Here is a 13749-nt window from a genome sequence, read left to right as displayed (position 1 = left end):
TAACCTATCAGATTATCATTTTGCAATGCAGAAGAATCTGTATTATGAAGTTATCAGGTTATCATTTTGAATTTATAAATAATTATGCCTCAGTTAGGCCCCAGGGACTAGAATAACATTCCTGCCCAAAGATTTTTTTAATTTTTTTAAACATTCCAGCCAGTAATTCTGGACTGAAGAAAAGCAAAGCCAAAATTTCAGGTAATGTGTATTTTGGTAAACCTGCTAAGAGAATAGTTGAGTAAGCTTTTGTAAGCTTGTATTCCATTCAGAACACAGATACACACTGTTACACAAGCAATGCATTTAGGACTACATTCAAACTAGTAACAGACTGAATCAATACAATATCAAAAGAAATCATCACTTCAGAAAAGAAAAACCCAAGAAATTTTAAACTTTAGATTTAAGAAATTACTTCAATCTATGTATAAAGTTTTTAGAATAATTTCTTTTGTGCAATATTTGCCAATGTTCTGTAGGATTCCTTTCTTTCATCCCAGTTCCCCTTTCCTGCCTTGATTTTTCCACCCTTCTCTCTAACTTCCTTTATATCGATACCTGCATATGTATGACATGAACCAGTGATCTTAGTCAGTGACCCTTCAGTAAAACATGCTTGCTAGTAACTCAGAATGATTCAAAATGAACTCATTTTTATCTTAGCTGAAAAGATACAATTAATACCAAAGGAAGCTTCACTAAGCACCCAAGAAATTGCCAACCAGCACTGCTTCAGATTTGTATGCTTTGCTGTAAACTAAATGCTAGATCTTAATTTTAAAAGGTTAGTCACACATTTCTGCTCTAAATGTAAGGAAGCTGAGTCAGATTCTTAATGCAATTCCCAAATTGGCAATTTACTATAATACAAGGTGTTTTTCCTACAGCCAGATGGTGCCACTATAGGAGGCAGGGATTTAGTGCCAGTGCACACAGCACATTCACAGAAAGATGGTGTTTTCATATCTGGAAGGGATATTACTAAGCTGAAAATATGAAGATACTCACTTTAGTAAATCTTCCCTACATTGTTTCTGAGGCGCAAAACAAGCAACTGCCCAAACTTTAATTTCAATGCCAGCATAAAACTGCTTTCCTCGCATGTCCCAGACACCCTGGTTGGGTGTGGCTACTGTTTTATTCTTTAAAAACAAAACAAAACAAAAAAAAGAAACAAAAGAAAAGAGAAAAGACATTACAATCTAAGGCCATTTGAATATTGATGAGGGGATACACAGAACTCTATTTGGTATTAGCCAAAAGACACAGAGCAATCATAAGCAAAACTATGGGTAAATTCACTGTGGCTTGTAGAAAAAGTCCTCAATTATTCTCTTTTTGGTTATTGGAAGAAGCTTGCTGAATAAAATAAAAAGCTTACCCGGCCTCCATACTGTAGCATTGGTGCTGGAAGTACCCTGCCTGTGAGCTCTGTCATTTCATTGTGGACAACAATACCAAATTCTTTAAGGTATGGATCAGGTCCACCCACCATGCTGTTACTCTTCACCTAAAGAACAGGAAAGCCTGCATATATAAAAACCAAAGAGTAACTGTGTCCCATCAGGAGCTTTTCTACTGTTTTGTTTTGTTTTTCATGTTAAAGCTAGCTTATCTTAAAGACCATGCCTTACTGACCAGTCTACTGATTTCTTCCTGTCTGTCAGGAGCAGATCTTGCTGTGGCTTTGATCATCGTGGAAGTCTGATTGTCTGTAAGTTTCTTTATACATCGCTGTCCTGCCACTATATTACAGACCTGCCAAGAGGCAAAGAGAAATTTCGTTTGTGTAATGGGCTTCTATATCTTAAGCCTTTGCCAAACTATAGGTTACATCTTCCATTTCCCCCCAAAATGAAAATTCTGTTCATCAGCCCAAAATATCTCAGAAATGAATACTAAATTCTACTGCTCATTTAGACACGACTTTTATTTTATTTTTTTAACTCATTCAAGAAATTGGCAGATTGGCAAAAGAAAATTTAGCTTACCTCAAGCGGCAAGTATGTATGCTTTTGTTCTTGTCCCACTTGGAGACAGGGAAGATGGGGATATTTCAGCTGCAGACTATACTTTTGCTTAAAATATTGAGCTACAGTACATTCCATGGCTTGACCATTTTCTAGCTGTAAAGGAAAACTACAAGAGACAACGTCTTTTTAGAAATTTCAAGTTCTTTTTTCTGAAACAAGCAAACAAACAAAAATCGACTAATATTTTCTACCTTGATCAGTCACTTAAAAACAATGGTCAATCTTTATTTGAATATTTTCACTAAAGTCATTTTAGTATTAAACACAACTGTGATTATGTTGGAATTTTCCATGTTTTCTTAAAGCTAAAATGAGAAAATAATTTAATTAAAGTTTTAAAATAACTTAAAACAAGAAGAAGCTGCAGAATCAGAAATTACACTGACTCCCCAGAGGTCAGTTAACACCTACAGATACAATCTGGTGGTGGCTTCTTGTAGATAGGAATTTTGTTTGCTTAGAATGTTTTTGTAAAAGGAGAGTAAGCATAGTTATTGGGCCCACATTTTCAGATCCCCAAAACAGGACAAATGTATGTGGATTTGGAGGCAACAAGAACCAAATATAAAACTGAGATTAAGCTAGGATATTTGGTATAAACTGGGGAGAATGGCCCAGCCAGTGTGGCTCAGTGGTTGAGCATCGACCTATGAACCAGGAGGTCATGGTTCCATTCCTGGTCAGGGTACATGCCAGGTTATAGGCTCAATCCCCAGTGGGGGACGTGCAGGAGGCAGCCGATCAATGGTTCTTTCTCATCATTTATGTTTCTATCTCTCTCTCCCTTCCTCTCTGAAATTAATAAAACAAATAAATAAATAAACAAACTGGAAAGCATGGTTTAATAGACTCTGTATTTGGCTCTTCTAGTAGGAAAATTATCTCAAATACTTAGCACAGTATTTTTTAAAAATATGTTTTTATTGATTTAGAGAGGAAGGCAGAGGGAAAGCGTGAGAGAGAGAAACATTGAACTCCCAACCTGGGTATGTGCCCTGATTGGGAATCGAACCAAGGATCTTTTGGTGCACGGATGACACTCAACCAACAGAGTCACATTGGCAAGGGCACTTGGCACAATATTAACTTTAATCTTGCTTTCTTAATTGTTACAGCCCCACAAAGTAACAATGCAGTGAGGATCATATATCAGGGGTGGGGAACCTTTTTCTGGGCCATTTGGATATTTCTAACGTCATTCACAGGCCATACAAAATTATCAACTTAAAAATTAGGCTGCTATACTTGGTCAAACATTTAACTCACCCTTAATGCCTTGGCAGGGTCAGACCAAATGATTTCTCAGGCCTTTTACGGCCCGCAGGCTGGATGTTCCCCGCCCCTGATCTATGTAAAACTTGTAACTCTCCTGGTCTGAATTCAGAACTTCAGTTTATATCATCTCCCTGATCACTCAGGGCAATTAGGCATCTATGTCAAAGGAGGACATTACTTGTTAAGCCCCAGGTAGATCCAAGGATGTTTATATTTCTGGATTAAAATCAGTGCACTTATGGAAAATAAAGCCATGTTTGAAATGGTTTAGAAGTAAATCTTATTTGATATTGCAAAATGGAGAAGGAAAACATTACTTGCTACAATGACTACATTTTAATTACTGTTAAAGGCTCACAGTCTATATTGTAAGAATATGTTGCATTAAAAACTGGTGACCTTTTGCAGATTCTAAAGTTCAAGTAATAACATAAACAAAATTAAAAGTTTATTCCCTTGAAAAAAAGTTTAAAAAATTAATCAATGTGCTTTTAATTTTAATGCAAAAATTATATAGGTCTATAAGTATAATTATTCTCACAGGGTTACGTAAAGTAATTAAACAATGAAAAAGACACAGTTCCTCTTGAAACATATGCTAAAATTCTCAATAGTAATTTCATAAGATTTTGATAACTTTTTTGAGAATGAGGTCAATGATATAATATGAAGAATACATGAAATACCACTTTACAACTCTTAAGAAATTCATGTAACATGTACATTAGTTCATACTGAAGAAGTTATTCAAATCAGACTGAATGAATATACCCCCTTTATCAGAGGTCACCCAAAAACTTTAGACCAAAGGCCTTCAGGTGGTTTTGATGTGCACTAAAGTTTACAAATTGAGAACCATGGGTCTAAAACAAAGTCAGAGTAGAATATAAGCAAAAAAATTTTTAAAAATTTAAAAGGCTTCTGAGTAACCAAAATAATGTAAAGTTTATCTATTTATTTTTAAGTTTATATATTTAGGTCCATATTATTTACTTAGAAGAGACAACATTTATGTTTATGTCAGATGTGAGTTTAGTGATCTAGATTACAAGAATAAAACTTACGTATATGGTGATATAAAAAGCACTGTGATATATGTTTTCTCATAAGGAATAGTTTGCAATGAGTTAGAAATGGAATGGCTAGAAAAATAAGATTGGGAAAGTGAAAATGAGTGTGCTGCTGCAGGCGTGCCACAGACACTGACAGCTGGAGGAAGTGACAGCTAGGTACAAAAGGAGGGAGAAAAACCCACACAACTTCATAAACTGAAAACAAGTTTCAGCTATGATTTAGGGCCTTAATAGAACCTTTGGGCCATGCATTGAGAATTACAACAGTATAATAAATGATGCTTATAATGATGATATTCTGCATCATTATGTAAAAGTTGATCTATGCTTAGCATAATCTGTTTAAAGGTGAAACAAATTAAAGGCAGGAAATATATATCAAAAAATTTAAAAACATTTTTTAAACCTTTGGTGTTTAAAGATGAAGATCTTGGTGGTTTTAAAAAATCACAATATGAGATGCCATTTCCTCAAATGATTACAGTAGATTCCTCTGTTACCAAAAATGTCATGTTCTCATTATATATAACATACGTTTGATGACTGGCTGGCCGTCTGGTTACATTACAAACTCGATATTTTCGCTTCATCTGTCCACAGTGAGTCACCTCAACTTTAAGACCTAAAGTTGAAAAAAAAAGTTAAAACATCAGTATTAATAAGATCATAGTGATAAAAACAGATTCAAATGTGTTCAGAAAGGCACGCCATTGTACAGGACATACATTGCCAGGATGTGAGAACACTTTCATCATGTATAGGCAAAAAGCCTCAGCTAAGCAGAAACTATTAGAACCCAGATGACTTAAGATTTGTAGCCACTGTAATTTATTACTTCAATACATAATTACTAAGCATCAATTATGTTCTGGTGTTAATGAAGCTTATATTCTAGTGAGAGAAGATAGCTAATAATAAACAAAGAAGAAAAGAAATTCCAAAAGGAAAATAAATAAACTTGTGTTAGTTTATTAAAATGAAAGTTTTTAAGTGAGTAAGGGTAACAGTTAGTAAATGTCTGATATGTGCCAGGTATTGTGCCAGAAGCTTATACATCTATTTGCACTTAATTCTCACAATGATCTTACAAGTTACATTACCTTAGAGATGATCAATCTAAGGCTCACAGTGGTTAAGTAACTTGCCCAAGGTCCCAGTGATAGAACTATCTGGGATGGGATGGAAGCCCAGGTGAGTCTGACTCCAAGACCATGCTCCTTGCACCAGGCTGAATGGCCTCTCCAAGACTATGCTAATGCAAATACCTACCTCTGATTTCTTTGGTAAACTTGACACGCTGGGAGTCTGTTAGAGGTTTGGTCTGTTCGTTGATATTCTGAATGTCCAATACCTCACACATGAACTCAATGATAGGCTGAGCCCGGTAGAAAGCAGTTGCAGATACTTAACAAACAGAGATAAAGGATACTTAGCTTCAGGGAAAGGGACAGGATTAAGAAAACCAGTCAAAAGACTAAAGGGTAAAGACAGTTCCATCCTACCATCAATATTGAGCATCATGTTCCACATGGCCGGTCTCACAGACTGATGAAAGCCAAACCAAACCTCCCTGCCCCCTCCCAGAGGGTGGTAGTAGCCTTCCGGAGGCGAGAAAAAGGAACGGCCCACTGGAGTGTACCTGAAGAAAGAAGAGTTTGCACGTTTCACAATAAGAACTTGAAAAGTCTTTGTAAATTGAAACCAAGTTTAAACTATGACTTACACAGAAAACATTCAATAGCTCTAATGCAAACTATCAGAAAAAGGTCTGATATCTGTGGCAAAGAATTCAAACTAAGTTACTAACCTCATGGAGGGGAGGTGTCTTGTAATAACATCAAGTGCTTGTACTGAGTCATCTGGGACTTCATTCAAGTGCCCGGCTAAAGCTTCTAAAAGCATCTGAAGGCTCACAACGGACACCCACTGAACAGACACTTTAAAGGTTTGGTCTTTACCCTCACCTGGAAGGGTCACTTCCATATCAACCTAAGGAGAAATACATGTACGTGCATATTTACAAAGGCTAAGAGAAAGATCCCAGAAGTATTCAATATAGTATGTGCATAAAGACATTTTTCACTTCTGTAATTGCAAAACATTGGAAACAACCTACATGTCCATCAACAGGGGAATATTTTAATACCAAATATGATGCAATAGTTTAGAAATAAGGTAGATGCTACAAAAAGTCTGACCCTCAAAAACATTATGCTAAATGAAATAAGCCAGACACAAAATGACAAATATTGTGTGGTTCCATTTAGATGAAGTGCACCTAGCATAGTCAAATTCACAGAGACAGGAAGTAAAATAGTGGTTACCAGGGACTGGAGGAGGAGGAAATGGGGAGTTATTGTTTAATGGGTACAGAGTTTCAGTTTGGGATGATGAAAAAATTCTAGAGATGGATAGTGGTCATAATTGCACAACAATGTGAATATACTTAATGCCATAGAATTGTACATGTAAAAATGGTTAAATAGTAAATTTTATATTATGTACACTTCACCAAAATAAAACATTTTTAATAAAAAAAAACAGTAATGTAGATTTAAATGTACAGAAATGGAAAGATTTCCTAGACCTATTGTTAAATGAAAAATATATCAGAACAAAATGCAAATAAATAAGAAAGTACATAAATAAATGCATAAATAGCTAGTGCACATAAAAACATCTGAAAGGATACATACCAAAATATTAGTTTCCTCTGAAAAGGAAAATGGGGTTGAGGACAGGTGGTCAGGAAACCATAGCATTTCTAGGTTGTCTAAATAAGTTTATAATGAGTATATAGTTGCAAATTGCTTTTCTAATTTTAAAAATAAATGTTTTGAAAAGTTACTGTGGTATTATGAATACTTTCATAAGTGGGTGCTGTACAATATGCTATAATTTATAAAACTCCATTGTTCAGATTCAGGTAGCACCTTAACAATGTGAGAAATCTGGAATATGTGTAAAGATGGTGCAATCAACCTAAATTCTAATGCTCATCTGATTCAATTATCGATTAACTAAGGGACAAGACAATATGGACAGAAAGACCTATCATCACTATAAGAAACAACTAAGCATTGAATTGTTATTAGAAAAGGAAACATTTTTTTGTCTTATGTAATTACTACTACATTAGACCTAAGTTTAGTAAATATTTCTTGCTGTTAACACTTACCCTATCCCGTCCAATTGGCAGTGGATGTGCTGTGTACATGTTTCTTTTGCCATCATAGCCAGGCTGCCGATCACCAAATATTTGCATCTTGAAGTGCCGCACCATTGTATCTACTACCTCCCTTAACGGTAATGGAGATAGTGGAGGTTAGCTTTGAAAAATGGTGAATGGTAAGGAAACTACCATCATACCTTAATCATCTAAATTCGGTTCAAAAGCCCTTGGAAAACATAAGCATTAAAGTGACCATTGATTCAACTAATTAAAAAAATAGCTAATAGGCCCAGCCGGCATGGCTCAGTTGTTGAGTGTTGACCTAAGAACCAGGAGGTCACGGCTAGATTCCAGGTTGGGGCACATGCCTGGGTTGCAGGCTCAATCCCCAGTGTGGGGTATGCAGGAGGCAGCCGATCGATGATTCTTTTTCATCATTGATGTTTCCATCTCTCTCTCCTCCTTTCCTCTCTGAAGTCAATAAAACATATATAACTATATATACATATAGTTAACAGCAACAAGAAAACACAAGCAACTCCAAGATAACAAAAGGGAGGAATAAAAGGAAAGAGAGATAAAATTTATGGCATCCTCTCACACTCCTGCTTTCCAAATTCCTCCCCTATGATAAACATAGCCTTATAAGAAAGAATAACCTCTCTTAGGTATCTAAGTATAGCAAGTTCATAATTGAACTAGAGGCCCGGTGCATGAGTTTGTGCATGGGTGGCGTCCAGCCAGCCCGCCCTGCCTGCCCCAATTGGGTGGATCGGCTGGCCAGCCAGAGGGAGAGGCCGAAGTCTGTTGGCCAGCCCCACCCCCTGGTCGAACTCCCAGTTGAACTCCAGGTCAAACTCCTGATCGAGGGGACAATTTGCATATTAGCCTTTTATTATATAGGATGATAAGTTTGTGTCAAATATACGTCCTTATTCAAGTATACTGGTTTTGGAAAAGAAAGTGGGCAGAAATTCAGAAACCTGAGGATCAGTAAATCTAAGATGCATCATTCTCAAAGGAATAAGTCAACCCCTTTGACTAATGCTGGCTATTTATAATTCTGCAGACTGTCTTTTCTTATTCCAAAGTGCTCTCAAGCAGTGTAGAGAAGGGAATGTTGTGAAATATCCTCATTCCTATAGGTTACCAATGTATTTTCTTTCCTTTTAGAATGAAAGCCTTTCTCTCAATCAAGCATGCATAGCTTTATTTAAGTGTTCATGCATATATGCCAGACCACACTGTATGCAGGCCCTGAAATAAATGCAGTATGCAGTTTAAGACGGAGCCTGAATGCTAGAATCAATGAGAAGTTGGGTGCTGCATCTTACCAATATTAGTGATAGCAAGAGCATCCTTAGAAAAGCAAGAGCCTTAATATTAAAGACTGTTTGAATATCAAAGTATGGAAACAAAGAAAAGGAAAGTGGGTGTTCTCAGCACACTGTAAGAATATCTGCTAAAGGACTATGACTTCACACTTGGTAAATTCCTGTCATAGAGACCACAATACTTAAATCACCTTATCCAGACCCCTCTCGGGTAATGCTGGAATTAAACAGAACTTCTCTCTCAGCTTACTTTTTTCAATACTCCCAAGATGATCCATCTGTCTTTACCCATATTTTTCTCATGTCCATTACCAACACTTAATAATAAAATTTGAACTTCCAGATAGTTCTATTTCCCACAGACACTAATGTCTTCACCTACTTTTATAAATTTCTGCTACCCTTGGACAATGAGAGAGTGACCTTTCTTCTTCCTTCAATAAGTATTTACTGACTGAACAATGATGCATCCAGCACTCTGCTAGAATCTGTGGAGGATAACAAAGTATGAGATAGCAAAGGAACTTAGAGAAAAACAAAGCCTGCATGCTGAAAGAATTAGAGAACAGAATGATACATAATAAATAAAGTATATGCATTGGTATAGAAGTCTAGTCTTTCTAATCCTTACCTGTTGACTCTACGAGGCCGTTTTTCTGGTTTAATATCCACATCATAGTGATACACATCTATTTTAGGAATCTGAACCTGAAAATGATTGGCTAACAGTCGAATTGGTTTTCCAACAGTTCCAAGGCCAGGACGACGAGGTGGCTGGAACAGGCTGGTTGGAGGTCCTGAAGAGATTGAAAGACATTCAATGTGCTACTTGGTCCTGAAGGATACTATTCCCTTCATCATGATGATGATGATTATAGCTACGATTAACAAGATCTTACTATATATATTTAAAAAGATATTTACAAACAAGGTAAGGGGTAATGAATAAATAATATCAGAGGTGATAGGCACACTGAATCAAATCATACAGGTAAGTCAGCCATGCATATCCCAACATACACTTAAGCAATCATCATATCATAAAGTAGGATGAAATCCAGCTTGATGATAGAAATTCGGGTCAAAATGACATATGACTTTGATTTTAAATTGTGACTAGAATCCAGGTCCAGCGCTTTTTCTTCCCCAGCGGTATCTCTGCCTCTCTAAACTACTTGATACCAAAGGGACAGAGGCAGAGGAAATGAAAGAAGAGGGATTAAGAAGTGGAGAAAAGCAAATAGCATGTTTCTTTTCTTTGGCAAGAAAGAAAAGTCAGAAGGTGAGTGGTCATTTCTTTTAATAAGTTTAGAAGATTTATTTAGAAAACTATATTCTAAAATTTTCCACTCCAAAAGCTGATTTCTTTGAGGTTAGCAAACTACTTACAAAGAAAAAGCACAGTGGCTAAAGCTCTGGCACCAAACTGCCTGGGTTTCAATTCTGTTTATCACTCCCTACCTGCATGACCTTGGGCCTCTGTGCCTCAGTTTTCTTATCTATAAAATGGGGAACATGTGGTAATTATAGCATCTATCTCTTAAGGTTATTGTGAGAATCCCATGAGATAACATATACAAGAGGCTTAACACAGTGTCTCATAATAATAATAAGTGCTCAATAAACTTAGTTAGTAGATGGTACCTAGTTAGTGGATTGTATCTGCATAAATATTACAGTGCTCAAAGGTCCCTGAGCTTTATATTGGGGGCATCCCCAAAATTTGGTGACAAGTCTGAAAATTACCTCTTCCAAAAAGGAAACAAATATGACAACACAGACGGAATGAAGTTAGCCTTAATTGAAAAGGAGGGCAGATGACCCAGACTCATCATCATTTCACCTCTCGGCCTTGAGATCTGGTAGTCAATTGAGCTCTCTGCACCTCTTTCTCATCTGTAAAATGGGGATAATGACTGCCTTGCCTACCTCACAGAGGATCAAATGAGCTAATAGCTGTGAAAGCATTTTCCAAACTATGAAGCACTGTAAAAATACAAGTTTTCACTTCTATCATAAAAACAAATGATATTCTAATTAAATATATTTCCAAGTTATTATTGCCAGAAACCAAAATGGGGTGAGGAGAGAGCAGAGCAAAACTAAGAATGCGCCAATGATGACTGAAGTGAGGAGGGCACGAAGCTCTAGATCGGCTTGCTTCAACAAAGAAGCAGGAAAGCTTCTCTAGGCTCTAAAACAACCTGGGCAAAATATCCCACAAGACTCTCAACTCCCTTTGCTCTGATTCTATGCTTGGCATGCAGCTTCTTGTTATTAATTTGGTTTCCAAGGTACTGTGACACCAAAAAAGGAGCTTGCTAGAGAACAGACAAGAAAACATTCCAGTCAAGAGAAAAGATCTATGTGGCTTATTCATTAACATCTTATAAATGTGTTAATGAACAAGGTAAAGGGTAATGAATAAATAATGAGAAAATAGTGAGAATTAATTTTCCATAATCCTGGGTGAACTTACTGATAAGTCCTCAAATCTGCAAAAGCTAAAATCCAACAAACAAAAAAATCCCTGGGACGCTCCTACCACCAACAGGTTGATCTTTGCCATGAAATTCAGTTTGTACACACAGTTACATAGTCTCTTTCAATACTAGCTCATAAATGCAACAGTTGCTTCAATTATGAGTTACTAGCAGGGGAGGGAGGGAAGAACAGTTGTAAGTATCTCAAATGCATTGGTCTCTACAATAAGACTTCTCACACACATTATCTTATTTCAGTCTCTCAACAATCTGGCAGCACATAATTATTATTACTTCATTTTATTGATGAGGAAATGAAAGTTCAAAGGAATTAAGTAACTTGCCCAAGGTTATACAACTATTAAATTACTAGATTGGATTTGAACAGAAGTCTGTTACGTTCCTGAAGACTTGGTCATGCCCTTAGCCAGGGGCTATAGCTGAAGTAATCCTGCATAACACTCACACTGAGGTTTACCAAATAATATTAATGTCACAAAAGCAATTTATTTTTAAAAGGCATATGAAATTTTATTATAAAGGCCTTTTAAAAAATAGTTTAAGCAGCAAATTTAGGTAAGATTAAGTCATTCAGTGATGTGAACAAGTTCTAAGTAAAAAAAAAAACACACACACACACAAAAACCCTGCAAATTTCCAAACTCAAACAGTAAAGTGAATATTCTATGCACACACGAAAAAAGAAATGCTTTACAACTAAGTCCACTATGTAGACAAAGTTTGATATTAAAGTTAATTCTATCACAGCCTCTAAACCAGTGGTTCTCAACCTTCTGGCCCTTTAAATACAGTTCCTCATGTTGTGACCCAACCATAAAATTATTTTCGTTGCTACTTCATAACTGTAATGTTGCTACTCTTATGAATCGTAATGTAAATATCTGATATGCAGGATGGTCTTAGGCGACCCCTGTGAAAGGGTAGTTCAACCGCCAAAGGGGCCGCGACCCACAGGTTGAGAACCGCTGAAACCCTGCCCTTCTTAGCGGAAGTATTAGAAACCTGTTGGGGTTGGAGGTGGGAGCACCAGGCTGCAGCCCGCAGGTCACTTGTTACGTCCTGGAAAGCTCCCTCAGATTAGGGCAGAGTGGGAGAGAAAGCCAGAAGCTATTCACCATGATAGGAAATGACAGTTTCCAAAGCACTTTCTCCTTCATTTGATCCTCGGAACCACTCCGAACCCAGTTAGAAGAGAATTCAGGGCATCAGAGCTGCTAACTCGCCTGTCACGAAGGCGTTAGTCCGGACAACTCGGGGACTATCACACAGGCTGACAGGTAGAGGATAGGACCTTATTCCCCGAGACTGCAGGGCCTTCAAGAAAGGGTGAGCACTTTGCCCCTTGGCCTTCGGGCCAGGGGTAGTCTTATCTAAGGCTCTGGACCTCTGCCAGTGCAAAGAAAAACAGGACTGCAGCCCCAAATCAAGAATGCCCCTGGTAGTAGGTGGGGGACCTATGCGGTCCAGTCCAGGCCAAGCCTTCGCGGCGTACCAGGCACAAATCGTCCCTCTGGCGCCCCAAACTGGCTTCGTCTCAACCACCTCCCTGAGCTTAGGTCAGGTCTCCCTTCTACCTGGGGCGCGGGGCACCTTTCTGGGCCTCCCGCCCTTAGACCTCAGAGATCTGGCTCATCTCTCCAAGCTGGGGCGCGGTCCCCGCCCCCGGAGGCCCGGGTCAGCTCCCTCCGCCTTGTGCAAGGGGGCACGGGTCCCGTTCCCCGGGTCCTGACCACCCGAACCCGGGGAGGGTACGCGCGAGCCGACCAGGGCGGCCGAGAGCGACGGTCCCGCCTGCCCACTCTCCCGTCCCGGGCGCTATGCCGGCCCGGCCTGGGCGCGCTCACCTGGTCCCAGCGCCTCCATGGCGGCGGCGGGGGCCGCCTCGCCCCGCTCTCCGGCGCCTCCCGCTCCGGGCCCCGCCGCCGCCGCCGCGTAGCGTTTGATCTCCGGAATATTGGCGCTGAGGAGGGGCGCCGCGGGGACGCGGGCGCTGGGCGAGGGGGCGGCGGCGGCGGCGTCTGGCCCCGGAGACAGGGACCCGGCTCCCGCGGCTCTTCCGGCCTCAGCGACAACAAAAACAATCCCCGCCGCCGCCGGCAGCTGGAGCGGGCGCGGGAGCCTGCGCGCGCGCCCGGCGGGTGGGGACGGGGCGCAGGGCGCGCGCCGCCCGGGGTCCCGGCTCGCAGAGGGGGCGTGCGCGGCCCGGGGGGCCGGGTCCACCGAGCCCTGCGTGGGGGCAGGGGGCGTGGTTGGGGCCGGGCGTGCGTGCCGGCGGGGGCGGGGGGTACTGCCCCGGGGACGTGTAGTGTGTGTGTGCGCGCGCGCGCCCGCCCGCACTGCCCCGCCTGCCCAGGA

At 39.7% G+C, this 13749-nt stretch overlaps 1 protein-coding gene across 2 annotated transcripts in view; it reads right to left on the bottom strand.

Moving 5' to 3' along the window:
- LOC139003167 (protein argonaute-4) overlaps positions 1–13446 on the bottom strand; it is a 30043-nt gene extending 16597 nt beyond the window's left edge. For both annotated transcript variants that reach the window (XM_070404721.1, XM_070404720.1), the window contains exons 1-11: positions 13239–13446; positions 9522–9687; positions 7563–7683; positions 6192–6373; positions 5887–6023; positions 5654–5788; positions 4919–5006; positions 1995–2142; positions 1642–1761; positions 1385–1513; positions 1012–1145 (exon numbers count right to left, since the gene is read on the bottom strand). In XM_070404721.1, coding sequence (XP_070260822.1) covers positions 1012–1145; positions 1385–1513; positions 1642–1761; positions 1995–2142; positions 4919–5006; positions 5654–5788; positions 5887–6023; positions 6192–6373; positions 7563–7683; positions 9522–9687; positions 13239–13257 — 1379 coding nt within the window. In that variant the 5' untranslated portion in view covers positions 13258–13446. The remainder of the gene's footprint in view (positions 1–1011; positions 1146–1384; positions 1514–1641; positions 1762–1994; positions 2143–4918; positions 5007–5653; positions 5789–5886; positions 6024–6191; positions 6374–7562; positions 7684–9521; positions 9688–13238) is intronic.
- Between the last annotated feature and the right edge of the window lie 303 nt (positions 13447–13749).

The sequence above is a fragment of the Myotis yumanensis genome, unplaced genomic scaffold (assembly GCF_028538775.1).
Source record: "Myotis yumanensis isolate MYYU_CA2020_CCGP unplaced genomic scaffold, mMyoYum1.0.hap1 SCAF_2, whole genome shotgun sequence".
Lineage (NCBI taxonomy): Eukaryota > Metazoa > Chordata > Mammalia > Chiroptera > Vespertilionidae > Myotis > Myotis yumanensis.
This window is presented reverse-complemented; position numbering and strand designations above follow the sequence as displayed.